Source organism: Microchirus variegatus (genome assembly GCF_963457635.1).
Source record: "Microchirus variegatus genome assembly, chromosome: 22".
Taxonomy (NCBI): Eukaryota; Metazoa; Chordata; class Actinopteri; order Pleuronectiformes; family Soleidae; genus Microchirus; species Microchirus variegatus.
Genome location: NC_139823.1, coordinates 6,899,320 through 6,925,420, shown reverse-complemented (window position 1 = coordinate 6,925,420; position 26,101 = coordinate 6,899,320). Strand labels below are relative to the sequence as shown.

Below are 26,101 nucleotides of genomic sequence, written 5' to 3'. Positions count from 1 at the left end.
TGCTGGAAGGAAATGAGAGTTTTGTGTTTAGCAGTTAGTATTGGGCCTGTCAAACGGGTCATGTTGACTACATCATAAAAACATCAGTGTACCTGATTATTACTTTTAATCTCTCTGAAAAGGAGAAGGTTGATTGAAGTTGTTGTTGCTACACCAGTTCACCACCACCAATTCATAACTAATCCTCCCTGTTCTCTGGCTGAATCCTCCAGAACACGCCCTGCATGTGATGCTGAGTCACTTGAAGCCTGAGATGCGGCTACTGCACTAGTTACTTAAGCAATAAAAGAATAAATAATAAATATATAACATAATGCATTACAGTTGGACTGCTGCAATTAGTCAACAGGCCATTATTGAGGTTCCCTTATGCCGTCACTCTTTCAAAATAAGACTATGTCATCAGTGGGTGTTTTTTTATGGGTTGCAATTATGTACAATTATCAAATGTACTGCTTTCATTGTGTACAGCAGAACACTTCTTTCCAACACCTGTGAAATCAGGACTTTTTGTTGTGCCAAAAGCAAAGGAAAAGGCTCTAGACGTGTAAACGAGAACTGTCCAGTTTTTTACCAGCTGCTCCTTACAGCTCGATAAACTACCCTCTGGAAAGGGCGACCATAACAAGTATGGCGGACAACTCGAGTGTCTTTAAGAGGTTTTATTCTAAACACAACTCAATACGCTACTTAATAGGTTGTAAACCGGCAAATCATACAGGTTCTGATGATCATTTACAGATGGTGACAAACAAATAAAGGATTTGCTACATACAAGAAGCACTTTGGTCATCAAAGCTTTGATGACGACTGCTTTGATGACAATGTTCCTTTGATTTCGCACTGTACGCGCTGGGCAACTGCTAGAAAGTTCTACAAGAACAGTGCAACGAGCGTGTCAGGATTTTTTTTGACTGTAATACCCGTTTTGTCCATGTGGGGGTCCTCAGTGTGTTTGTGTGCCAGTCACATGTCTACCTTAATCAGTGATTGTGTCCACATGAGCCTTGTTACTTGATCCTTTGTGTTTCTGCTCAGTCTTGATTTGACACTAGGCCTGTGACAGAATGTGAGTGTTCTTTGGGTGAAAAGGGTGAAGGTTCCTGACTTTGCAGGAGGCCCGAGTTCGAATCCCGGGTAACCCTTACACTAGGGGTTCAGCTTCAGTAACTGTACTGTTATATATACTATATGTAATACTATTTATGATGCAAAATTAATGTATTAATATCAAAAACAGACATTTATTTACAATTACGTAAATAATAGTGAGGACAACTGTAATTAAAATTTGTACCAGTCGGCCACTTCCATTCGTGGCTCGGGCCCTAACAAGCGTATTTATATATGCAACTGAATGTTGTATATGATGTGTTTAATAATGGGATAATTATGACTACATTATTACTGTTTGCTAGAAAACATATATTATATTCTATTACCTCGCTGGCAGCTGTGCCTCAGCTACACACTGTGTTTAAAAGACGGTGAGGTCGTGGGCCATGTTTACATTATAACATGATATTAAGTGGGGGGGCCGCCAGTTTGAGACCCCTGGTATGAATCAAAATAACATTTATTAGATAAATATGCAAACACAAGGATGAGGAGGCGGGGTTAAGTAGGCTGGGAGGCCTGACCAGGTGTTCTCAGTTACCAATCAATTCCTCCTGAGTCCTGCAAGTAGACGAGCAGAGCAGCAGCATCCCAGTATCCCAGTAACTGCTCTTTTGTTTCCTCATATGAAAACAGAGGATGTGGTTCTAGACAATGTGGTGCTAAACAATATTTGTGTTTCTTTTAATGAAAAAGTGTGTCTACATATGTAAGATTTGTAAAGATGGTTAAAAGCAGACGACCTTAAACAGATCGTTGATGTAACACTTTAAGACTTGACGTGGTTTCTGGTTTCGTAATCGGATTAATTTTGCTGACTCATTGCAGAGGAAATGGGCAGCTGCTGTCATGCTGCTTCCTGTGGACGGGATACTAAGGTTTTTGGCTTTATTTTAAACTTCTCCACTGTAAATGGTTGACCAGCTTAACTGTGGTGCATTAGCATTTTTTTTTCTCTTCTAATTACCAGTTAGGTTTACAAGTAAACAGTAATTACAGTTGTACAAGATGTGCTTCAGCCTTAAGTTTCACAACTGAATTGTGTGGTGATAAGTGGAGTGTTTTCTCTTCATTGTCTTTGATTTGAAAAGAAAAAAAAAAAAATCTCAAAAGGCAACAAAACAACAGCTCTTGTTTATTTTAATTTTTTTCTTCATCTCAAATCATTTAATTGTACACACTCAGGTAAAGTGTTTTTTGATATTGACTTGATCCAATGAGGTTTCAAACTCTCAATGCTAATATATATATATATATATATATATATATATATATATATATATATATATATATATATATATATATATGTCAATGAAGAAAACATATAAAAATACATTTTAATAACTAAATCAAGTCATTTATGTAAAGGCACAACGTTAAAAGTGGAATTCAGAAACCGGACACCGCAGTTTCCTCGCGCCACCTAATGACCAAACACTGCATTTTCTAACTTTTAGAAAGTTAGATATAGATAAACTACGAACAATGAAAAAGACGGAGACATTCATCATTATTCTGCATTAGAACACAGAATAACCTTCTTAAGGCATGTTCACGATTTCCTCACTAACGTTTCTTCTTTACTGTGGAAACGAAAGCTAACTTCTTTAAAAACACACACACACGCAAATCACAACAATGACTCGTGACAATAAAATAAAATGACGTAAACAGATAATATAAGTGATGAGCAGCGTGTTCGCCATGGGTGAGCGATGTAAAGATGGAGAATAGCTCACCTCACATATGATGTTGGTCCCATCACTTCCGCATCTCACAAAATCCTGGAGACAAAAGAAGTTACATCCTTTCAGGAGACTTATATACTGACCGTGTGTGTGTGTGTGTGTGTGTGTGTGGACCACTTCACGCAAAACGAAAGTAACAAATTGACTTAGAGCTCTGATCCGGAGAAACGAAACTGATGAGAGGACGGAGGCAGAGGGGGGTCATGTACTATCACCCTGAAGTGGAATTAATTTGTGATAACAGGGCGTTTCCTTTTAAATTGAATCTAAAATCATGTGTAATTTGTGTCATATTCTACAGTTTGACGGGCTTTTATTCTGAAACTATACATCAGAATGTATCTATACTTACTGGGTCACACTATGGGGTCATGTGCTATAACCCTGAAGTGGTATTATTGTTTGATAACAGGGCGTTTCCTTTTAAATTGAATCCAAAATCATAATTAATTTGTGTCATAATCAACACTTTGAAGGGCTTTTATTCTGAAACAATACATCAGAATGTTTTTGATACTTACTGGGTCACACTATGGGGTCATGTACTATCACCCCCCCCCCCCCAAAAAAAAACAAACTATTGTCTTAAGCTTATAATTGACAATTATTTGAGGGTTAGGGTTACTGATTGGGGCCCCCTATCGGCTCGGGGGCCCCAATCAGTTGCCTGCCGTGCCTGTTCACAAGCTGCGCCTCTGCATAAAGATTCAATTTGGATCACTGAAATCAATCTCAGACCATAACAGATTAGAAAAAGAAGGGAAAATGGACACAAAATGCCTTACAAAAGGGACCATAACAGTTCATGTCTAACTCTAACCTTAAACTAACCATTCTAAAAATTTAAATAAATTAAAATCACAGCCCTAAAGAATGTGATTGTGCCTCATTAGGACCAGGTTTTGCCTCCATGAGGCCTACTGCTCCTGACGAGGTCAATGTTTATACCAGAAAGGTGCATAAAGAGGCTCTTTTTTAGTTAGGTCGTCTACTTCCTTTGATGCTCCGAGTTACTCCGCCAGTCGCTAGATGGCGCTGCATCCTGGTTTTTCCGGCAGAAACCAGGAACTGCGTTCGGTCAAGTCGAGGGAAGGGGATGCCGTCGTCAGAGAGACAGACACAGAAGAGAACCCTCTTTTGTCTTTTGCCTCCACTATTGTGACACTCAGCTGCACTTGCAGCATAAATACACGGTATGTGAGTAATATATATGTGTTTTCTTGTCCTCAAATAACCCCATCGTTTAAGGGGAGGAAGCAGAGCTCGCAGTGCGGTTAATTGGTTCTCAGGAAGATGGTGTGTTTGTGTTTGAATATCCAGATTTCGGACGTCGTCTGTCAGTTTCAGCAGCCACCGCTCATCACGTCAGGTCTGGTTAAGCGCTGCTGAGGGTGATATGGATATAACTGACTTTATTTTCATAGTAATATAGTAGTAATGAGCAGAGACAGGGAATGATGTGGATGCTGACTACTCCCAGCTACAGAACTACGATTACAGGGGCGTTTCTGGGGACTGGATGGTCCTCCATGCTAGTTGTTGTTTTGTCTACTCTATAGGTTAGAAATGTAGGAACAAAATCTCTCAATATGATATGATACTTTACTACACTACAAATTAAGTATTTTTTTATAAGAGTTAAGATAACAAACAAATTGGAAAACAATCTGTCAAATTTAAAAATGCATTTTCAGAAAGCGTAAAACGGTTAATACATCAATAAACTATCAGCTGGTGCCCCAGGCGAGTTTACTCTCTGCATGTCTTGCCCCTAACTATAACAATCATTCTGTGGTACATTAGCCTCAAATTACCAGTTTGGTTTACAAGTAAACAGTAATTACAGTAGTACACGATGTGCTTCAGCCTTCATCTTAAGTTTCACAACTGAATTGTGTGGTGTTGCCGCCTGATTAGGCTGATAGGTGGAGTGTTCTGACTGGATCCAATGAGGTCTCAAACTCAATGCTAGAAATTCATTTTAATAACTAAATCAAGTCAAATCAACCATCCATGTAAATGCACACATTTAAAAGTGGAATCCAGAAAAAAAGTAATACTTTTGTATGTAATTATGTTCAATAGTGTGTCTGCAGAACCATAGAACGCAGTTTCCGGCGGTCAAACGATTCATTAACCTAACCTAATGATTGGGATGGCCAGACACTGCTTGTTCTTTTTTTTATTGAACATTTCCTACATTGTATGTCTAATTTGTAACATACAAATGTATAGAGAGTATAGATAACCTACAAACATTGAAAGGCATTTTTAATCAGAATGATGGAAAACATTTGCCTGCTTTATAACAAAATGGTTTAAGGATTTAAAACTATAACAATCACTCTGTGCGTATCACTTTCAGATGTCAGTGAAACAATGAAAACTCCAGCTCTCCCACTGTGGCTGTAGATAGCACCATGCTGGACAACACCAGTGATAAAGAACAACACACTGGACACTGCTCTGACTGTGGATGCAGTTTCAGTTCATCACAGTCTGACTCTGATTCAACCAGCACCTCGTCCTCTCCCAATCAGCAGCAGTTAAAAGCAGATAGTCTGTCCAAATGTCCATCCTGTCGCACGGGCAGCAGACTCCCTAATGGTCAGCGGCCACACCGTCGCATCCATATGGAGCCTCACAGCTGCAGCCTGTGCAGCAAAACCTTTATCTCCTCTGCCCACTTGACCCTTCACCTCAGATCTCACAACAAGGAGCGGAAGTTCAAGTGTAGCACATGTGGCAAGTACTTTCATCAGGCCTCCCATCTGATGGCACACCAGATCACCCACAGCGGAGAAAGGCCATTTAAATGCCCCGATTGTGGCAAGACCTTCGGCCGTGCCTCTCACCTGAATACACACCGCCGCCTCCACACAGGAGAGAAGCCCTTCAAGTGCCCCTACTGTGACAAGTCATTCACCCAGAAGGCTGGACTACTGTCACACATTCGTCTGCACAAAGGGGAGCGTTCAACCAGGTGTGAGCAGTGCGGTCAGGATTTTGGGTCTCTGCCCCTTCTGCTTACTCACAAAGCTCAAGAGGAATGTGAGAAGGCCAAACCTATATCTAAAACAGAAGTAACCGAACCCCAGAATACACAAGGTAGCCCAGAGGATCTGAAGTGTGGCGTTTGCTGCCGCACCTTTGTTCGATCGTCGTACATCAGGCTGCACATACGCCTCAAGAAAGGGCAGCGACCTTATCACTGCAAAGTGTGCAACAAGACCTTTGTCAAGTTGGACACCTTTGTGAACCACTGTGACAAACACCTGAGGCAGAAAAAGGATAAAAACAAGCAAGGCAAAGCCAAAGTGGTGAAGCCTCCGCTGTTTGTTCCTGTCTCCGGTCAAACTCCTCCTCCTCCCGAATCCTCACCCACTCAGCCTTTCGAGGTCAACACACGCACCAGATCAAAAGCAAAGATTAAAACTGAACAGAACACTGAACAGAACACTGAACAGGAGGTATGCATCCACTGACACAACAATGGTCTGTCATTGTCATTATGAAATAGAATAGTATTGATGTCATATGAAAAATGTTTCCAAATAAGGGCAAAAGGCATATTGGCAGTTGAATAACATTTAGATTTACTGAATTTCAACATAAGTTCATGAATTGTACATTAATAATAGAATAATATATTGTAAGAAAATTCAGGCACTACAGAAACACAATGTGGTGGACCTCAGACTACAAATACTTGATAAAAATGTTTCTGTTTTAAAGCCTGTAAAAAACACAGTCTTGTATAAAAAACTATTTTGCCACAGAGCCCAAAAAGGCATACAAATTGAAGTTGTGTTCATTCTACGCTTACCCTGCTCTGATTTCATGGTGCGTTAAATCACCTGGGCCTCTAGTTATCAGGTGTACAACATTACGACTGCATGTCCTGCCAGATGAGGCTCCTTTGACAGTGATATTGTTGCATTATGAAGGTCACGTTTCATCACCGGGCAGCAGCAGCTCACAGCTGATACTTCACACCCACCCTTATCCTCACAGAGGATGTGTAAGACTGATTTTCAGTGGATCTCCACCATTGATGAGACACTTTGTGAGCCTTTCACCTCCACATGGGGAAACTCTTTGTCCTAACCTATGGACACAAATACAAAAAACAAAGTAAGGTCTCTAAAGATAAAGTGAGGACTCTTGGGTGGTGCATGCATGTAACAGTCACACTGCATGAACAAAATGTACCCACAGTGCTAAAAAAAATGATGTCATTATAGATGAATTGTTAATTTAGGTGAATAAAGTGAAGGTTTAAATGTTTGCCTGGCAGTCGTCAGTCTCCTCTTTGCTGCTGTTGATGTTCCACTGCAGGGTAACAATCATGTGGCGTCTCCAGATAGGGTTCCTTGGCAGGACGATGCTTCCCCTGATCGAGTCTCCTTCATACACACTGACTGGACTGTCGAACATGAAGAGCGTCTGCTTCCAGTGTGTCGGCCTGAAGAGAAAAATGTAGGTATTTGTTACTGTTTTTGAATTTTGCAGACACTAAGATTCATGAGTATAGCAACTCCTGCTTGCACACAGTGACACAAATGTTCTCATTTATGAACTACTAAGGACTTTTAGGTGGACTTAGTTGTGTGTTAATTGGCTGTAAAAACTGCACTGTTGTCAGTGAATAAACTGTTATTCTTCGTGACATAACTGCACAAGAGAGTGAATAATAGTTTTATGTTTAATACTCAGAGTTCGGTCCCGTGTTTAGCTCCACTGTTGCACCTCCCGTCTCAAGGCTTTCAAAATGAGCAGTGAACCAGGCAGTGAATCGGTGGAACACACCAGACCTTTCCACACAGAAATGAAACTGACCCTTCATTTCCTGAGAAATGAAACCACATTCATTTCCTGAGAAATGAAACCACATTCATTTCCTGAGAAATTAAATAAAAAAACTACTTGCAAGGTGTAGCTCAGTCTTACAAGAGTGTACATATCCAGGGTGAGATGTCACAGGGCGCACTGAGGCAGTCGCTGGGCTCAATCAGGTGACTGAACTTGGGTTTGGTGAAGAACTCCTTCTGTGCCAAAGGCCTGCACACATAACATGTTATTCAACACAATGGTGGGGAAACCGGTTTGCTGCCACACTAACTCGTTCTGATTACTCAAAAACGAAACTCTTTGCACAGATTAAGCAATCAAACAGATCTTTAACAGCTATGAGTTTCTGCGTTAGTGAAGTTGAACATATTTATTATTAATAATGTATTCTCTGAATTCAAACTGATGATAGCACAAAACCTTAGGATGTAACAGAAATGTTGCATTGTTTCTGTTCGGGAAGACCAAACAGAGGCAGAATAAGAACATCAACAACAACATGCACTAGGAGAAGCTTGATTCATTGATCACTGTTGATACGTTGATATATGTTTGTGTCCTATCTAGTTTTATCTACTATCTAGTTTGGTCCATCACTGTAGCTCTCTGCACACTCTACTTATCATACAAGGTTACAAGAGTATATCACAAGTCCATTGTTGTCAGATATACCAGCCATTACAATCTACTTCCCTGGTCTCTTCTGTTAGGTTAATACCTGGTTAAAAAACTGGGTTATTTTTTAGTTTTTTGCCAAGGCTTTAGTGTTGAATTGTGTACTTCTCTTTTATGCTGATGTGTCCTTTGCTTAGTTGTAATCCAATTTCCCCTAATGAGATGATAAAGATTTATGATGATGATGATGATCTCATGGCTTGCTAATGACGGTCATGAGATATAGTAGTAACAGGACATTTAGATAATATTGCGCCAAATGTAATACTTTTAAGGTTAAAAAAATCAATTAGCATCATCAGTCTGCTTTAACTACAGTCAGATACTCTAATTTGTATGTTTTCATTACTCATATTGACTTACAAGGTCAACACATTACTATAGACCATGAAATATTTGTGCAGATATTGGAATGAATAAAGATGTGCATGTTTATATGCATGTATTACGGGATACACTAATCTATTTTTGTGCAACTGGCTTGAATGGCACATTTATGTTTTCGACAATGATATCTTGACACATAATTAGGGTAATATTCAATGGAAACAAATGGCTCTTACTGAAGAAGGGTGAAGTCCAGGCCATATGGCTGCTCCCAGAAGGCCATTTTCTCTGCATAATAGCTGGCAGCCTGACATGGCACGAGGGTGAGGGCTGCAGATGAAGGCCACATCACTCCCCCTTTTCTCAGCCAGCGGTCCCGCGCCAGCAAGACTGACTCCACCATGAACTCAAACTATACCAGTGAATATAAAATATTAGAATATTAAATCTGCCACAGAGCTAAGAGTAGAATAGCAAGATGGGAGCTAGTTATATAATAATAATGCAATGCCCTTCATACAGTAAGTTATTATCAGTGGAATCATGATTACCAGCAGGCAGTTACCCATCCACTCAGATACCAGGACATCCACCTGCACAGGTAGCTCAGTCTCTTCAGCGTGCCCCTGCAGCACTGTAACCACCTCTTCACAGTCGTTCTGCTTCACCAGCTGTCTGGTATACTCCGCTATGGAACTTGCTTCCACAGCATACACCTGCAACACCACAAGGTTAGGACACACAAAACATGTATACACTGTATCCTGCTGCCTTATGTCATGTAGCAACACTCTCTGTCCAGTAGATGGGAGTACTGGTTCACTAGTGAGACATATACATTATATTATGTCTGATTTTTGAATAGTTTGTTATGTTCCTCTGATTTACTGTTTTTCTGTTATATCTAAAACTCTCGTCTTCTGGCCGTGAATTGACATATGCACATTCACATAATATATTTGGAAGTTGAGTTATACTTACATACATGAACAGATTACTGAATGGGCCTCCTCAGAACAGACTAGGGGGCAAAAAAATATGTTGTTTGAACGTATCGCTTCATAATCCAATCATACTTACAGTGTGATGAAAAAAATACTACTACCAATAAAAATAATACACATATATACACACACAGTGTAAATATATGTGTCTGTGTGTGTGTACAGTATTATTATATACACACACGTGTGTATGTATATTAGAAAGAAAGGAAAAAAACACATCAAAACATAAACAAATTCATGGCAATTTGGTTGATTCAGAACAATTCTCAGACAGAATGGTCTCTGTGTTTGCTGCTAAACTATTGATATTACCACTGCGGGTTGTGACAGCTGAGCGCAGAAGAGGCTGATGATGCCAGTTCCACAGCCAAGGTCCATAACCACCTTGTTCCTCAGCGAAGCACTGTTAGTGAAGATAACCTGGCGGTAGGCCTCAGTGCGGCTCTTGTCCGACAACATCTCCAAGTGAAGTCTCTGCATAATTGGAAATATCAAAATTAAGTTATTTGTATCATTGTCTTCCATCCATTCATCCTTTATCTACCGCTTTATCCTCCACCGGAGGGTCGCGGGGGGTGCTGTGCATATCTCAGCTGACATAGGGCGAAAGGCGGAGTTCAGTTTGTGACAGTTTGTGTATCATTAAGTTAAGAAGGGTCACATGGCTCACTCACGCACTGATAATATCAGTAAAGTAATGTTCATCATGATGGATTTGACTGTGAAAAGCATGGCTACCTTAAGAGCTCCATCGATCAGTTGTGCTAACATTTCTGTGTGCAGCTTGCTTACAACAGGAATCCAACGCGGAGCATTACATCACTGTCAAGTTTCTTACCAGCGTATTATAGCTGCCAAAGTATTCTTCATCCTGCCGTGGATCCTCCAGGCATGTTTCCTCGTCCCCCTCTTTAGCAGCTCCAACAGGGCGCAGATAGCTTGCAGGTGCATAACCTATGACCCCATGTAGCTCTGCCCACCATCAGTCTGATGAGGGCTTGTCATGCACAAGTAGTTTGTCCCCGCTAGTGAAAGCAAGCTGATGGACAAAAACAAAATGTTGATAGTTTATATTATGCATGACTTTGAACATTCTATCAAAGAGATATCTCAAATGCTTCCATGTCCTGTTACTCTGTGAACCAATGCTACATTTTATTATAATCCTACATGAACCGGTACTACATCGTTTATTAGATCACAGTGCTTCTTATATGCTGAATAAATAGTTATTTTATTTCAATTGCATATATATGATGCGATCAACTTGCTCTAAAAGAATACAAATCTACATCACTACCCCAGTCAAACACGAGGCACACCTCTTTAGTTTAGAGCTTCTAATATTTTATTATTTCATTACTCATCATGCCTGTGTTATTGTAATCTTTGCAATACATGTGTGCAATAATCATGTGCCATGATTTTCTGTAGTGAAGGTGGATATTATGTAAATGCAATATTAATATCTAAACTTTCCTAATATATTTTATATTCATGTTTTTTATTAGTATCTTACTTTACTGGTAAATGTATTCTGCTGCACTATATAATCAAGCAGAGCAGCCCTAAACACATGAATTAAGTCAAAGTTATAAACTAGTCCAAAAGGAAGATATTGGAAGAACAAAAATGAAGTAATGTTCTAATGAAATGAAAGAAATTAAATCCAATACAAAAAGAGGTGTGTGCTGTTTGTCTGGAGTAATAATAGGATTGGACTCAGGGGGTCACATGACGAGGAAGCTAATATTTGTACAACATATGTGTAAGTATATTTATTTTTAAAAGGTTGTCGACTGTTTGTGTGCGGTGTAAATAAAATTTGCCTATGTTTTCGAGTCAGTGAGTCACATGACAAGGAAGCTACAGAAAACAAAGTGGTGAACTCCAGTGTGAATGTGACATACGGTCCCGTTAATAATAATGACAGAGTCGGACTAACCTGGTCGCTGCCACTTCCAGTGAAGTCGGACAGAGCTACACATTCTTCAGGACACGCATAGTCCCTTCCTTCTTTGTCTGACTGCATGACTCACTTTATTTTCTTCATTTAGTCGGTTTAAAACATTAAACAACAAAACACAAGAGTGAGCGGAGCCGTAACAGAAACACAACAACTCGGGAAAACATTCACTTCCGGTTATGACGTCAGACCGAATAACCGTGACTTCAGTGCTGTCGGAAAAAACAAAATGTGGTTGTAGTTCTGTGCGAAATGGAGGTCATAATGGAGCTTGATAAGATCACGCTGTGTTTCGTACAGCGCCCGTGTGTTGGAGAGTGTTTCGATGCAATGTTGTCGTAGTATGCAGCTGCTAAACGAACTCTACAGTCCACTAAGCACTCAAAGTTACGACAAGTATACTTTCGTATTTCCGGAGCAGCATTTAAAGGCATCACCGTGCTTTAATTCATTAACTTAAAAACTACAATCATTAGCACACAAGAGGCTAAATGTATGCCCAAAAGTCTCACTCTGACGATATAATTTTTCTTTTATAATAAAAATATACACACACAAGACGCTTTCGCTGACTATTCTTGTACTGGGTTGGTTCATTTATTATACATAACAATAACAATACATAATCAAGGCACACCATGAAGTATAAAAATGTTAATTTTCATTAAATTAATTCAACAATACAATACATTTTTATTACTCCATATTTTAAAACCACTAAAAACTGAGTTTTTTTTTTTTTTTAAATCCTTGACACAATCCTTGATTCTCAGTTGGTGATGTTCAGCATCCTCATGTTTGTCATGTCCGTTAAATGCGATGACCGACTTTATTTGGCCAGAGGTCTCAGCTGTCTTTTGTTTTCGACTTGAGGAATGGCTTGTGCAGCACATCATGGAGTCGCCTCGCCTGTGAGCACAACATGTGAAGATGTTAAAGCCTTTACCTTCTGGATTTTCACATTGTGCTCATGCATTATTGCTTACTTTTTGTGGACCTAGGCCTGGACAGAGAACAAGGTCTTCCTTGGATGCACTAATGATTCCTTCTATAGACTGTAAAAAAGGGAGAAAATGTGTGCTGTGCAGAGCAGTGAATGGACAGAAAACTCTGTTCTTCATTGAGCGGTACTCACCGAAAAAGTGGACAGTAAAGTAATGGCATCAGTCTTGTTTACAGATTTAACAGTTGTCAGGCAGTCTGTAACCTTTAAACATACACCAAAATCCGATCAGCATTGCTTTATTCAAACCCTGAAAAACACTTTATGGCTCTAATTTCTGTGACTTCACTTTGAGTCATTTTCTAAACTGTGAAAATGATCACATTTGTGCATTCACCTACCTTTGACAGATAGTTTTTCTCAACTTGTTCCTTCAGCACGTCTGCTGGTTTCTTTTCATAAGACTTATATGTTTCTAGATACCGTCCCGCCTCCTCTGGACTGTAAAATTGACAGAATTAAAATATTTTATTTGTCAAGCCCTGTGTGAGCAACAGTAACAATAAATGTGCTAGAATTAAGCAAACATTAGTCCAACTGCTGATTCTGGCTGGAATAAACCTACTAATGATGTAATAATGAACGTAAGTAATAACTATATTACTTAAAATGGTAAGACTTAGTAATAATAATTTAAAAAAAGCCATCTCATCTACAAATCACAGCATTAATGCATTTTTCTAATACACACTTTTCATTCTCTGTCCTAACCAGCTTACCAGTATTGCTGGTAATCTGTTTTACCTCCAAGCCAAGATGAGAGTGCAGTCAGCCATGATGCAAATGCGAGCCAGCTCCTTCAATGTATGGTGAGGATCTTTCTGTAATGATAAGCCAATGCCAATGTCTTAAATAAAGACCCCTCCAACTGCATGTTACACTTAAAGTAGAGTTAAAATGACATCCTTTAGGCCACATGTGTCTAACTCAAGGCCCAGGGGCCAAATGTTGCCCGCCATATCATTTTATGTGGCCTGCGAGGTCTATGCTGCTTTAAGGCGTGTGTTGACCATAAACTAGATTTCCCCGCAATGCATGGCGAATGTGTTACTGTGAAGTCACGGCATCCCGCCGCTAGTTTGCAGTGTATCATATGCATCCTGCAACGTATTAAATTGAGATTGAAATATCCACTAATGATCCCAAAATGTCAATGAAGAGAAAGATTGATGCAGATGGAAGGCAGTTTCAAGAAAGATGGGAAGGCGAATACATGTTTGTGCTTCAAGGAGAAAAACCGGTATGTCTTTTGTGTTATGAGGCGGTGTCGGTCGTCAAAGACTACAATCTACGTCGGCATTTTGACACCAAACAAGATGCCAAGTATGCCAAAGTTAGCCTTCAAGAAAAACAACAAATTGTCAAAGAATTAAAAGGCAAACTGCGATCGCAGCAGAATGTGTTCACAAAAGCCATAACCAAAAACGATGCAGCGGTAAAAGCTAGCTTTATTGTGGCTGAAGAAATCACTCATGCTTCAAAGTCTTTTTCTGAGGGTGCGTTTGCATTAAGTTACATTTATTCTGTCTTACAGTTACATCTGGACCTTTGAGTTGCAATTATGCTGATGTGGCCCTCAGTGAAAATGAGTTTGACACCCTTGCTTTAGGCCAAATATACTGTACATGCATGTATACAAGATACAGTAGATAATAGTTCAGAGTGGGTGGGTTACATTAAAGCCCATGTTTAATGATGTTGTGGTTTGTTAAAATATTTGACGTGCAACATACAATGAGCGGCAATGTGTCTTGATCTGCTCCAGTATTTTAAAAGGAAAATTAACACCAACAACAAAGGAATAAAAAACATAAATATTTGCAAAACATAGCACGTTCATACATGGTGAGGGATGTATAACTTGTCAGTGTAAAAAGATCAGTTTTACAAAATACTTTTCCTACTTACCACATCTACTTGCACCAGTAAAACTCGCAGCGTGAATGTCTGTCCAAGCTGCTTCAAACGGTCATGTATATAGTTTGGGTTGAGGTTGTGATACCGCAAACTTCAAGCCAAAACAGACACAAAAGAGAAAGATATATCTTTTAAAAATGTTTTAAAGTGCACAGCCACTTTTGTTTAACAAATATAAACAAAACACAATATTTAAAACATGCAAACATCTCTTGCGCTCACAACATGCTTTTCCTAAGGCATTAAGAAACCCACCTGAGGAAGAGAGCACATGTCGTCTGTCCCAAGACATAATCTGGCACAACATCTCCAAACTCCCAGGGGACACTCCTCACAAACTTCAAAATGGGATTTCCCCTCTGTATGTAAAAACAAACAAGTGAAAGTGTATATCTTTACAAATTACACATGAAATTCATGGGCAGTTGTCACTGTGGAGAATAACAAACAATCAAACTCAAATTAAATTTCAGAGGGATACCTGTCGGCTACTGACGATAATGCTGCTCCCAGAACCCACTGGTTTAGGACCTAGGCTGAGGCCTGCATCTGACCTTTGACAGTTAACCACAGTTTGGTCTGTGCCAACCACCTGAGTTTCCTCAGTCTTCTGAACCGCTTTCGATCCACTTTCAATCCCTTTGGTACAGTCCTGAACTGCTTCACATCCATCTGTGGCAGATGAAATTGAACCCGACTCAGATTCTTTCAGACTGGTACCGTCAGTACCATCAGACCTGGGAAGTTTAGGTGGAGGAGGCTCTCTCTTGTGTGCAGCAGCAGCAGCCACACCGGTTTTACTCTGGACAATATATTGTGCATAGGACAAGGGCTGGTCCACTGACACAGGAGCAGGCTTTGCAGAAGACGCAGATGAGGCTGGGGTGACTTGTCCTTTGGATGACGACAGAAATTGCCGCTTTGGCTGAAATAAAATGACATCAGAATCAGCTTTGTTGGCCAAGTATGCTCATATACTATATACACACAAGGATATTAACTGTGCAGTTGTCCCACTACTCTTTGTATTTATACACACAAAAGCATAGGAACATGACACCACTGAACACATACGTTACACAGGAAGTTAAATTACAGAGTAGAATGGTTTATGAAGAATGATACAGTAGTTAAATAAGTGAATAGCATCGATCACTCGTGTTGTCAGGAAGCTATTCAGGTCAACACTTCACGTTGTTAAGTTGGTCCACTTACAACTTTACAACAAAGGGGCGTTAGTTAGCTAGCCGGCTACTGCTAGCCATGCCTATGCTACCACTCAATTCAAAGGAAATACTGACCGGTGTTCTTTCTTTAATGAACGCAGTATCGTCCAGGTTGATGTTAAATTTTTTACTCATGTCGGTCAACTAATAAATGCTTTTCGAATAAACAAATAGCACCGAAAGACTCCCGCTCAGGACACCCGTAGCCTTATGACACGTCCGGTAGCCCTCCTTCAAATTAAAAGCACCATCTCTACAAACGTAAACAAACGACTAAATATCGCCACTCAAGGCTAAGAACACATCGGATTATGTTACAATGATGACATTTATTACAATTTCATAATGCTTTTTAGACTCCCAACACTGGAAGGAAAACATATAAAAGATAATAAACACCAGAGAGGGTTTAAAAAGTATACAAACCAAACATATAGGCTTATTACGAAACAAAAATGGAAACATTAACGTCCAACGGTTTGCTTGACAGGCCTTAAACTTACTAATGGCACCAGTGTGTGCAATACTGTAGAACTGCTACTAATATATTACTAAATGAGCCATTTCTACATGCCAAAAGACAGTTGTGCCAATACAGAAATGATGACATGTATAAGTACTGCACTAGTAATAATGAAAAATCACACTTTTTTTTACTATACTAAAATAAAAAATAATAAAAAAAACATGTACAGTATCAAATTTCACATATTCATGATTGTGTATGGTGTGCTTGAATGCCGTGAAAGGTGCCTTCAAATATAATGTATTATTATGACTATTAATATTATTATGTCTTTTATCCTCCTTTCTAAAATTCCTTAAACGTCTAATACTTTTATTACTTGTTTTTAGAAATATTCACACACTGTGTCCCATTACGGAAGTGTATTGCTGTGCGTGTTGTGTGTAGAGCCCATTATGGTAGAGCCCCTCTAAAGAAGATTTTCTGTTACGACAAACAATAAAGTTTTCTGATTCGGATAAGAGAAATTTAAGGATGGGTCACGGCGATCGTGAAATTTGCCTCAGTTGATCCATGGAGCGGCGTTACCTGGGAGACCGTGACGCCGCCATTCAACCCGCGCTGCAATGCATGTTGGGAAATCTCATCCCATCATGGCGGATCGGTTGCTTTGCTAACGTTATCATATGCAGCGATTGTTTGGACGCGCACATTGTTGAAGCACCGTCATCTGGAATTTTATTTAACGATACTGCAACCACGAATCATACTCTGGGTAAGTTTCTTACACGGAATCATCAGCCGTGGTGAGCAAACTAACTTGCTTTGGTGAAAGAAGCAGCGGCTCCATGTTTTGGAGAACGAGTTACTTAAATAGGTACAAGTGTGCTAACTTAGCCAGCGGTTATATCCGAGCCGCACAACGAGGCCGCTGCATGCTGGCAGAAATATAAGCGTTTCAAAACTAGTAAGCGTGTATAATAAGAAAGTTGCAGTGGAGCGACCTTACAAGTATATCTTCCAGTCATTGAAATATCAACTTAAGCTAGCGCTTGCTAGCTAATGCTGCGGGGATCTGTGAATGGCTGCTAACGCGAGCTGTGGAAGTGCAGGCCCGGCGGTGCTCGTCGTTATCTAACGTGTCATCGAACTCTCCATTGTTGCTTAAACTTTCCTCCACGTTGTTTCTATATGTCGCGCATCATTCAGTCGACATATGGGCAATCGTTTGATTCAAGTAAACACTGGAACATAATGTACCCGCAGCATAGAGCCCAACTTAATTAGCATTACATGGAATATATATATGTTAGCAGCCATACTTGTGTTAAGCATTAGCATGAACGGAGGCGACAAATGTCCACTGGCTGTGTAAGTTAAATAATTACACCTGTTTTTTTGTATTTATTATTAATACATATGATACTGTCGATAATACTAGACATATATAATATAAATCACGCTTATTGGTCATTTGATTAGTTTGTCCCTTTATTGCAGTTCTTCTACCGGCGGTTGATTTTTTTTTTCCGCGTTGGTCCTGTATGGGCTATACAACTGTAGGTCGAATACTGTCTTCAGGCATGCAAAGGTCTCGCATTAAAATATTGTGTACAGCTCTGATTGGTTGTGATACGTTTATGTCCATGTATTTGTGCAATCTGTTTGTGTGAGCCACCCATCATCACTGTAGTCTTACCGAAATTCCATAAACTATAACTGCTCGTTTGCTTATAACATCATATAATATGTGGTAGATGTCCTCCCCCCACTTCTGACTACACTACTTTTGTAACTATGTATCAATATGTTGCAAAAATGTATTAATTGGTTATTGATCGACTACAAAGTTTTTTTGCAACCCGTTCAGAATCAATAAAATCGGCTTCAGATATGTAATAATTTATGTTTTATTTTTATTTTTAAGTGAAACCTTACCATTTCACAATTTTTTTTATTGTTGCTTACTGCAATTTTCAAATCACAGGTGACACAATATTTGTTCAAGCCAATATGTGTGTGTCAAAATGTCATTTCAGATGAATTATTATACCACTTCCATCCATATTCCATCTTATTCTACATACTTAAGAGAGCATCTTTGTTTCTCACAGAGCTGCACAAATATCACACATGAATCATTTTAATTATGTTTTTTTTCTTTTTATGAAAATGAGAATAATGATGTAAAAATAACCATTCCCGGATCATGTCGCATTTCCTGTCAAAATAATCACAATTAGATATTTTTTCAAAATCGTCCAGCCCTACAACTAATCAATAACCAACAGATGAATCAGCAACAGTCAAACTGTATTTAATCAGAAGAACTAAAATGCTCCTCTATTGAAACCACAATGGGGTAAATGTATTTAACTAAAATCGGGCCTAATGGTTTTGAATAAACATGTGATTGCTATTATTTTGAATGGAATTCTGATTGCGTTACCATTTACAAAATTGGAGGGAATGGTTGTTTTTACATAATTTCACAAATTAATATGACTACTGTGTGCGACTTCTGTGTGATTTGTCTGTAGAATATGACGTATAGGTCATCTAAAAGTGGTATTTCAATACACATTTGGGCTTGAATAAATATTGCATTAAGTCATATTGTGATTTTATTTAAATTTGTATTAATTATTTAGCCCTAAACTAAAATTCGTTCTGTTATATGACTTGTTTTTTTAATGGCAGTAGTAAGGCCTTGATGGTCAGGGACATAAAGGAAAGTCCTAGAAGTAATCAAAAAAAATTTCAGCACCATGATCTAAAATGGTACAAATTATTGATTTTGTTGGAACTACAGAGGTTATAATCAAGCTCCATGCGGTTCTTGAAGTTTGTGCTACAGAGTTATGTTTCTAATATTGTCTACCAAATCTCTGTAACTATTAAATAAAAAAATAAATAAATTAATTAACATTTATATACTGATGGTAAATTGGCTGCCCATTTATTTGGCTCCGGTAGAGATGATCAATTTAAAATAAATAATTCTCAATACTCACCCTTGCATATAATTTGAGGAAGTGTTTGTAGTAACTGTTGACAATCAAGACCATCATGTACACCGTTTAAAAAGTATTTTTCCATTTCCAGTGTTGATTGAGGAAGCAACAAAACATTGACAATAAGAAGGTCTTAAAGGAAGTCAGGGACATCTGCGCAATGGAATATGCAGTGGACATCCCATCAGGTGAGCGATTGACAGTACATACAGAAATCTGTCATAACACATTTAATTTGTACAAATCAGTGTCATTGAAAATGACACGACTTTGTCAAATATTGATGTAATCTGAAAACTCCACGCAGGTGAGGATGAGGCACTTGATAAAGATGACATGAATGCCAAGGAAGAAAATGAGCCACCCCATAAGAAAAACAAGAAACACAGAAAACACAAGAGCAAAAAGAAGAAGAAGAAGAGGAAGGGGGAAAAGGAAAGCAGTTCAGAATCTGCTGCCGATTCCGACGTAGAACCACCACCTCTGTCAAAACCTCTGCGGACTACCAGAGCCAGGTCAGGAAAACTTGATATGACTAGTTCAATGAATAGTACAAAAACACTGTAGTCTAAAAGTTGATAGTTGAATTCAGTTTTTTGTATGAATTTAATAAGGTATGGAACAGTTCATAGTCAAAATGTCGTATTTCTCTTGCACACAGTTTTTGTTTTTATCACATTGTCATTTGATTTTATGTTTATTTGGATAGTAACGATCTATAATAGTTAAATACAAGTTTGTCTGGAAAAAGCCACCAGGTGCTGTGGAGTGTTTTCTATTCTCAGATAAGATTCTGTAGCTCACCCAAATTAAACATGTGCTAGACATATGCTTTGTACTTGGTACTTGAATTTTATACTGCAAACTTATATTTTGTAAACATTCCTTGTACTTTTAGTACAAGATTGGCAGCTTCTGGACCTGGAGACCCCATTGTACTTAAGGAGGAGAGTAAAAGGAATGTAATAACAGGTAGGAAATTGTCGCTCATAAAAATAAGCCACACGAAAGGTGTTCTTTCTGCTGTTATTTGATTATTATTATTATTTTTTACCATCATTTAATTTCTTAGATCGTATGGACACAGAGGGAGATGCAAAGTCTAAAAAACACAAAAGGCATGCTGCCAAGAAGAAGAAAAAGAAAAAGAAGAAGGATGAAAAGCATGAAAAGAAATCCCCATCTCACTCAGCATCTGAAAGCAGCTCAGCCTCAGTTTCTGAGTCCGAAGGTGAAGGAGGCCAAGGAGCTGGTGATGGTAAATACTCTCCAGCCGCAGCATCTGACCTGCAAGAACCAGTTACTAAAGTGGTTTCAAAAAACAAACGAGGTGATGAGAAGGGGATTCCCATTGTCATGCAGACACCAGAACTGCTTGGAGTGAAGAAAGAGGAGACTGCAAATATAGATGTATCCCCAACGGGAGGCAAGGGCAGTAACACCAATGGATCAGAGAATGATAGGAGGTCGCCCTCTGCTGATCAGGATGACATACATTTGACAGAGACAGTTAAAATCAAAACGGAGGTTAGCCATGTCGATGGTGCATTCAGTCATGCTCAGGAACTACCCGACATCATCCCGAAACAAGAAGGTGCTACCTCAAGAGATGACTTAGGCCTGAAAGACCAGGCCAATTCAGTTCAGAAGGCAAACGTCAAGGAGAATGATACACCCAAGTCCACGTCTCCTTCCCCTCCCAGTGGCCTAGACATTAAGAGGTCCCGGTCGAGCCATAGTCGATCACCAACACCTAGTCCCATTCGACAGCAGTCTAGTGGTCAGACAGCAGCAACAACAAAGGAGTCTATAACTCCTTTAAAGAGCCAGCAGATGTCTTGCTCTCCGTCACCTAAGTCTAGAAGAAAGTCACTCTCCCCATCGCCAAAGTCTTCAAAGAGAGCTCCTTGTCGTTCCCGATCCATTTCTCGCTCTCTCACACCCAAGAAGAAGGTGCCACATTCTCCGAGGAAGTCCAGGTCTCCTAAACGTCGGAAAAATTCCCCATCTCTTTCCCCAAAGCGATGTCGTTCCCCGTCTCCTAAAAGAAAGGTGTCGCGATCTCCTAAACGTGGTGGCCGCAGGTCCCCCTCTTTTTCTCGGTCTCCAAGAAGAGGTCGTAGGTCGGAGTCACGTTCCAACAGAGGTGCAAGGAGCTCCAGGACCCGCTCACCCAAACGAGTTGGTGCAGTTGGCAGGCGTTCGCGGTCACGTTCCATCAATAGAACTCGCCGTTCCCACTCTAGATCTCGAAGGCCTGTTCGTCGCTCCAGGTCACGGACATCAGCAAGACGGGCAGGAGGCAGGCGCTCAAGGAGTCGATCCTTGTCTCGGCGTAGAAGGTCACCACCCCCCAGATCCCGTCGCTCACGCTCCCGATCAATTCGTAGGAGCAGACGGACTCGATCAAGGTCCACTGGGATCTCTAAGCGCAACCGTCGCTCCAGAACCAGAAGCCCCCGCAAACGGACCAAATCCAGAACCCCACCCCCCCGACAGAGGTCTAAATCCAGGACGCCAGTCAGAAAGCGCTCTCAATCGCCTGCCAGAAGAACGCGTTCTCCAAGGCCTTGCAAGCGCTCTAAATCCCGCTCACTGCCTCGAAGGCACCGGTCAAAGTCATTCTCACCACATGATAAGAAGACATCTAAATCTCCCATAAAGATTGTAAGAAGGTCCAAGTCTAAATCCATCTCTGCGGGCTTGAACAGATCCAGGTCTGAGTCAAGTGATGGGCAGTCTGAAAGCTCCTCCCCAGCAAGATCCGCATCTTTATCACCTGTAAAAGAGAAGATTCCTCTTTCTCCCAAAGGAAATGAGACGGCTGAAGAAAGTGGAGGAATTTCAGCTGCAACAGGTCATACTATTTTCACTCCCATATTTTTGTTGAAGTCAAATAAAACTGTCATTTTGCTGTATATACACCAGTACTGCAAAAATGGACATTGTGTGGGATTCAGAATAACTAAATGTAAAAACAGGAACAATTATTATAATAATACAATACTAAAACACATAAAGGTTTGTTCCTATAATTGTCTAATTGTCGAATATTAGTGATTTGCTTGACTGTGAAGATTTTAAATACCCTACCCTTTATTAAAGTCATGTCTAATATGTACCTCACAGGTAGTTGGAAACCCATGCCCTCTGCTGACGTGTCCAATGCTCAAGCAGAGAGCTCCCCTATTAAAATTCTGGAGCAGCCTTCACCTAACCATGACATGGTGCAGAGTGAGCCACCAAGCTCATCTAACGAACAAGAAGTTTCCAGGTCCAGGTCTGTTTCCCAAGAGCCTAACCCAGATGGGTCAGACTGTTCTGGAGGCTCAGGTGAAGAAGGGGATCCTTCCTCTCCAGTTAAAAGTATATCGAAACGCCATAGCAGCTCCTCAGTTTCAGCATCTCCAGAAGTGCAGAAGAAGCAGCTGTCCAAGTCACCGTCACCTATGGATCGCAGGAAACTTTCACGCTCGACTTCATCGCCTCGACGGTCAACATCGAAATCAAAATCTAGAAGGAAGCAATCCAGGTTCGTTGTGTGAATCGGAAAAGCTTGAATGTGTAATTATTTGGTAGTAAGTAGTTATTTAAATGCTAGACCCAAAGTAACATCATGCTGCATTAATAATTGTAACTGGGTACTCTAGTACATTGTGCCTTTTGTTTAAATTGTTGTGTACAGGTATTTATCAGTCTAATTAATTTTTTTTTTTAGGTCAAAGTCTCCTTTGAGAAAAAGGGAATCAGTCTCTCCATCAGAAAGGAAGAAACGCCGGTCTAAATCTCCTGCTCGAAGGAGGCGGTCACGCTCTGCTCCAAGGCGCAAACAGTTGCACTCCAAGCCACGAACCAAAGTACGTCGGTCCAAGTCTCGGAGTCCAGCCCGCAAAAGACGATCCCGAACCCGTTCACCAAACACTCGAGGGAGGAGAAGGTCAAAGTCTACAGACAGGAACAAGCGTTCCAAGAGCCGCTCCGCAGGGCGAAGGAAAAGGTCCAGGTCAGGAGACCGAAGCAGGCGGTCTAGGTCTCGTACTCCTGATCGCAGGCGCAGGTCCAGGTCGAGGGGTAGAGGGCGGCGTCCAGTGTTTCGTAGCCGCTCGTTTGATAGAAGAGACCGGTGGAAGAGGGAACCCAGCCATTCTCCAGTTCTTATTCTTCGAAAACAGCGTCGCTCAGGGTCACGGACACGACGCAGCACCAGCAAAAGTCCTCCACGTCTTACAGAACTGGGTAAAACATCTAGATAATTACCAATGACAGTCACACGTGAAATAGTTAATAATCAGCAATTATATGTTAATATTTATTTCAATTGGTTTTACTTTTACTTTGTTTTTAACCTATCTAATATTAAATTTTTCCTCTCCATGTACCCTCCTTGTACTCTATTGTCCTCTGCCTCCCTTGCGTATCTCTTCCGCCTTCCCTTTCCACAGATAAGGACCAGCTGCTGGAGATAGCTAAGGCTAATGCTGCTGCCATGTGTGCTAAAGCGGGGGTTCCCATTCCTGAGAGTCTTCGGCCAAAAGCCATCCTCCAGCTCCCTCTACCCACCCCATCTCCTACCCCCCTCTCCTTACCTCTACCTTTACCGCTCCCAATGGGCATGGGGATGCCCAGCATGCAGAATATGGCCAACTTGGGTCCAATGGGGTTACCCAGTATTCCGGGAATGCCCAGCATGTCAAACATGACCATGAGTGCCGCTATGGCAAGTATGACGGCAGCTACCATGACCGCTGCCTTGACCAACATGGGTGCCCTGGCGGCCATGCCCCCCCTTGCTCCACTTCCTACTATCACTAACAAGCCTCCACCATGCCTCGCTCCACCAGCGCCGGCCCTTAACCTGGACCACATCGAAGAAGCAAAGAGGAAGGTCACTCAGCAGGCCAACATACACACCATCAAGGAGCTAACTGAGGTAATTTGTGTTAACGTGCAAGCATTCTAGAGTGATTGTCCACTCAGGATGTGCATACTGTAGCCAGAACAAATTACTTGATGTGTTTTTCTCTTGTTTTTTCAGAAATGTAAGATGATCGCAAATAGCAAAGAGGAGATGGCCATTGCTAAACCCCATGTCTCGGATGATGAAAGTTAAAAGCACCAAGCCCTTATGGTAAAATTATTATTATTATTTTTTTTTTACTTTTCTTTCTTAGCCAGTCTGTTTATGTTTGATTACAAAATGCATGACCTTTCCCTTTAGCCGGACACTGTCCTCTTCCTTCCATAATATATTTTTTATCAATTCAGTAATTTATCAGAGACCTAAAATATAATTATCTATTGTCTGGTCCATTAGTTAAATTGCTTACTTGCTTCGAGATGATACGCTTTGTCCTTCAAGTTCAAAACTGTTGTGATTGTTACCTCTCTATAACTGCGTTCAAGCATTTCTCATGTTTAAACTTGTTCACTAATTTTGTGGTTAATGCGTTAGATTATTGGTTTTTATTGGTTTTTCCTAAGATACTGAACATTTACTATACCAGTGTGCTGTTTGCATAGTTTTTGGAAAGATTAACCTGTACTTAATGTCTGCAATTAAAGGAAATGATACCTTCACCTCTCACCCCCACGTAATTGTTCCTCTGCATGTTCTATAGACGGTTGACAATCTCATAGAAGATAATCAGTTGCAGTAATGAATCCCGATTTTCTTTCCCTTAATCGACCGACGCAAATTAGGCAAACTGCTCAAACTTTGACTCTTTTCTCTTTGTCTCTGCACACAGCCACTCCCAGCAAAGGACTGAAGGAAAATGTAAAAATATAATGCTTTACAGGAGGACTTACCTCCACAGTAACCTTTGGCAACCACCATGATGAAGAAGAAGATCACCCTAGTCTAGTCGTTATAGTTATTTTATCGACACTGGCACAAGCCACTGCCCCACTCATCTCTCTAGTTTATTTCTGCTTGCGTGAGAGAGCTAAAGACTGGCAGACTAACCTGTGATACCACTGAGAAAACTGGACAGTCTGACGTGTGCTCAGTTTTATGGCTGTACAGTCGGTCTGTGTACGTGTGTATATATTGACTTTGACTAGCAACCCCTCAGTGTTGCTGCTTGTTTAAGCAGTTCTTGTTGCTGAAGAGGAAACACACCAACCTAACTGAGTGGCTCAAGTGTTTTTGTAAAAGATTAGTTTCTCTCACTTGGTTTTACTTTTTTGCTTTTACGCTGAGGATTGCATTGAGTGGAAATCGCTTCCTTGTTCTGCTGTATTCTCTTGGTTACCTTTAGTCCCTGTTTTTACTAATAAATAAAGCAAGACATTGTTTTGGTAGGTCCAAACTTGCTATTTGTTTTCATGAGTCTTGGTCTCCAGGATTAATAATGGTTGACGAGGCTGTATCTGGTATTGATACAGGTTAATAAATCAATACATTGGCTTATAAATGTTTAAATTCTGGCGAAAATAAATATGACCACCTCCATTGCAAACACATCGGTTACTCCTGGCCTCGGTGTTGATTCACCAAACTAATTTGCAACTTTACACCGGTCTTTCATATGGGCTCTTTTGGGATATCTTTACACTAGTAAATGATTTGCTGTAGATTTAAAACATGCATTGTTCTGTGTTTTGCCAAATGCCATATAATGTTTAGGATGCACAGAACCTAGTGAGAGGCCGTGGTGCCATTTACAACTTGAACAAAAAATGTGAAACCTGTTAACTCAATGGCTGCCAATGACGTCTATAGACGTCAATTCAAATACAACCGTTCACTGCCAATGACGTCTGATGAAAGAGGAGAGTCTACT

The 26,101-nt window shown here is 40.3% G+C and overlaps 3 protein-coding genes across 3 annotated transcripts; 1 reads left to right on the top strand and 2 right to left on the bottom strand.

Annotated features, from left to right (window-relative positions):
* Positions 1-7,142: 7,142 nt before the first annotated feature.
* prmt2 (protein arginine methyltransferase 2) lies at positions 7,143-11,756 on the bottom strand (the record flags this gene model as incomplete). The annotated part of the gene is given in 10 exon segments (XM_083908443.1): positions 7,143-7,329; positions 7,577-7,713; positions 7,791-7,837; positions 7,840-7,925; positions 8,954-9,129; positions 9,269-9,433; positions 10,037-10,198; positions 10,563-10,706; positions 10,710-10,763; positions 11,670-11,756. Coding segments are annotated over 10 exon segments (1,245 nt in total).
* A 708-nt stretch (positions 11,757-12,464) lies between these two features.
* ercc1 (excision repair cross-complementation group 1) lies at positions 12,465-15,971 on the bottom strand (the record flags this gene model as incomplete). Its single annotated transcript, XM_083909031.1, has 9 exons — positions 12,465-12,599; positions 12,677-12,745; positions 12,826-12,897; positions 13,035-13,134; positions 13,438-13,514; positions 14,602-14,701; positions 14,866-14,969; positions 15,092-15,535; positions 15,912-15,971. The coding sequence occupies 9 exons, from the start codon at positions 15,969-15,971 to the stop codon at positions 12,537-12,539; spliced, it is 1,089 nt and encodes a 362-aa protein (XP_083765157.1). The 3' UTR covers positions 12,465-12,536.
* A 986-nt stretch (positions 15,972-16,957) lies between these two features.
* sona (SON DNA and RNA binding protein a) lies at positions 16,958-25,855 on the top strand. The gene is made up of 10 exons (XM_083908442.1): positions 16,958-17,077; positions 19,408-19,504; positions 19,624-19,831; positions 20,215-20,288; positions 20,389-22,173; positions 22,446-22,848; positions 23,035-23,552; positions 23,759-24,246; positions 24,352-24,444; positions 25,064-25,855. The coding sequence occupies exons 2-9, from the start codon at positions 19,477-19,479 to the stop codon at positions 24,424-24,426; spliced, it is 3,579 nt and encodes a 1,192-aa protein (XP_083764568.1). The 5' UTR covers positions 16,958-17,077; positions 19,408-19,476; the 3' UTR covers positions 24,427-24,444; positions 25,064-25,855.
* Positions 25,856-26,101: the final 246 nt, after the last annotated feature.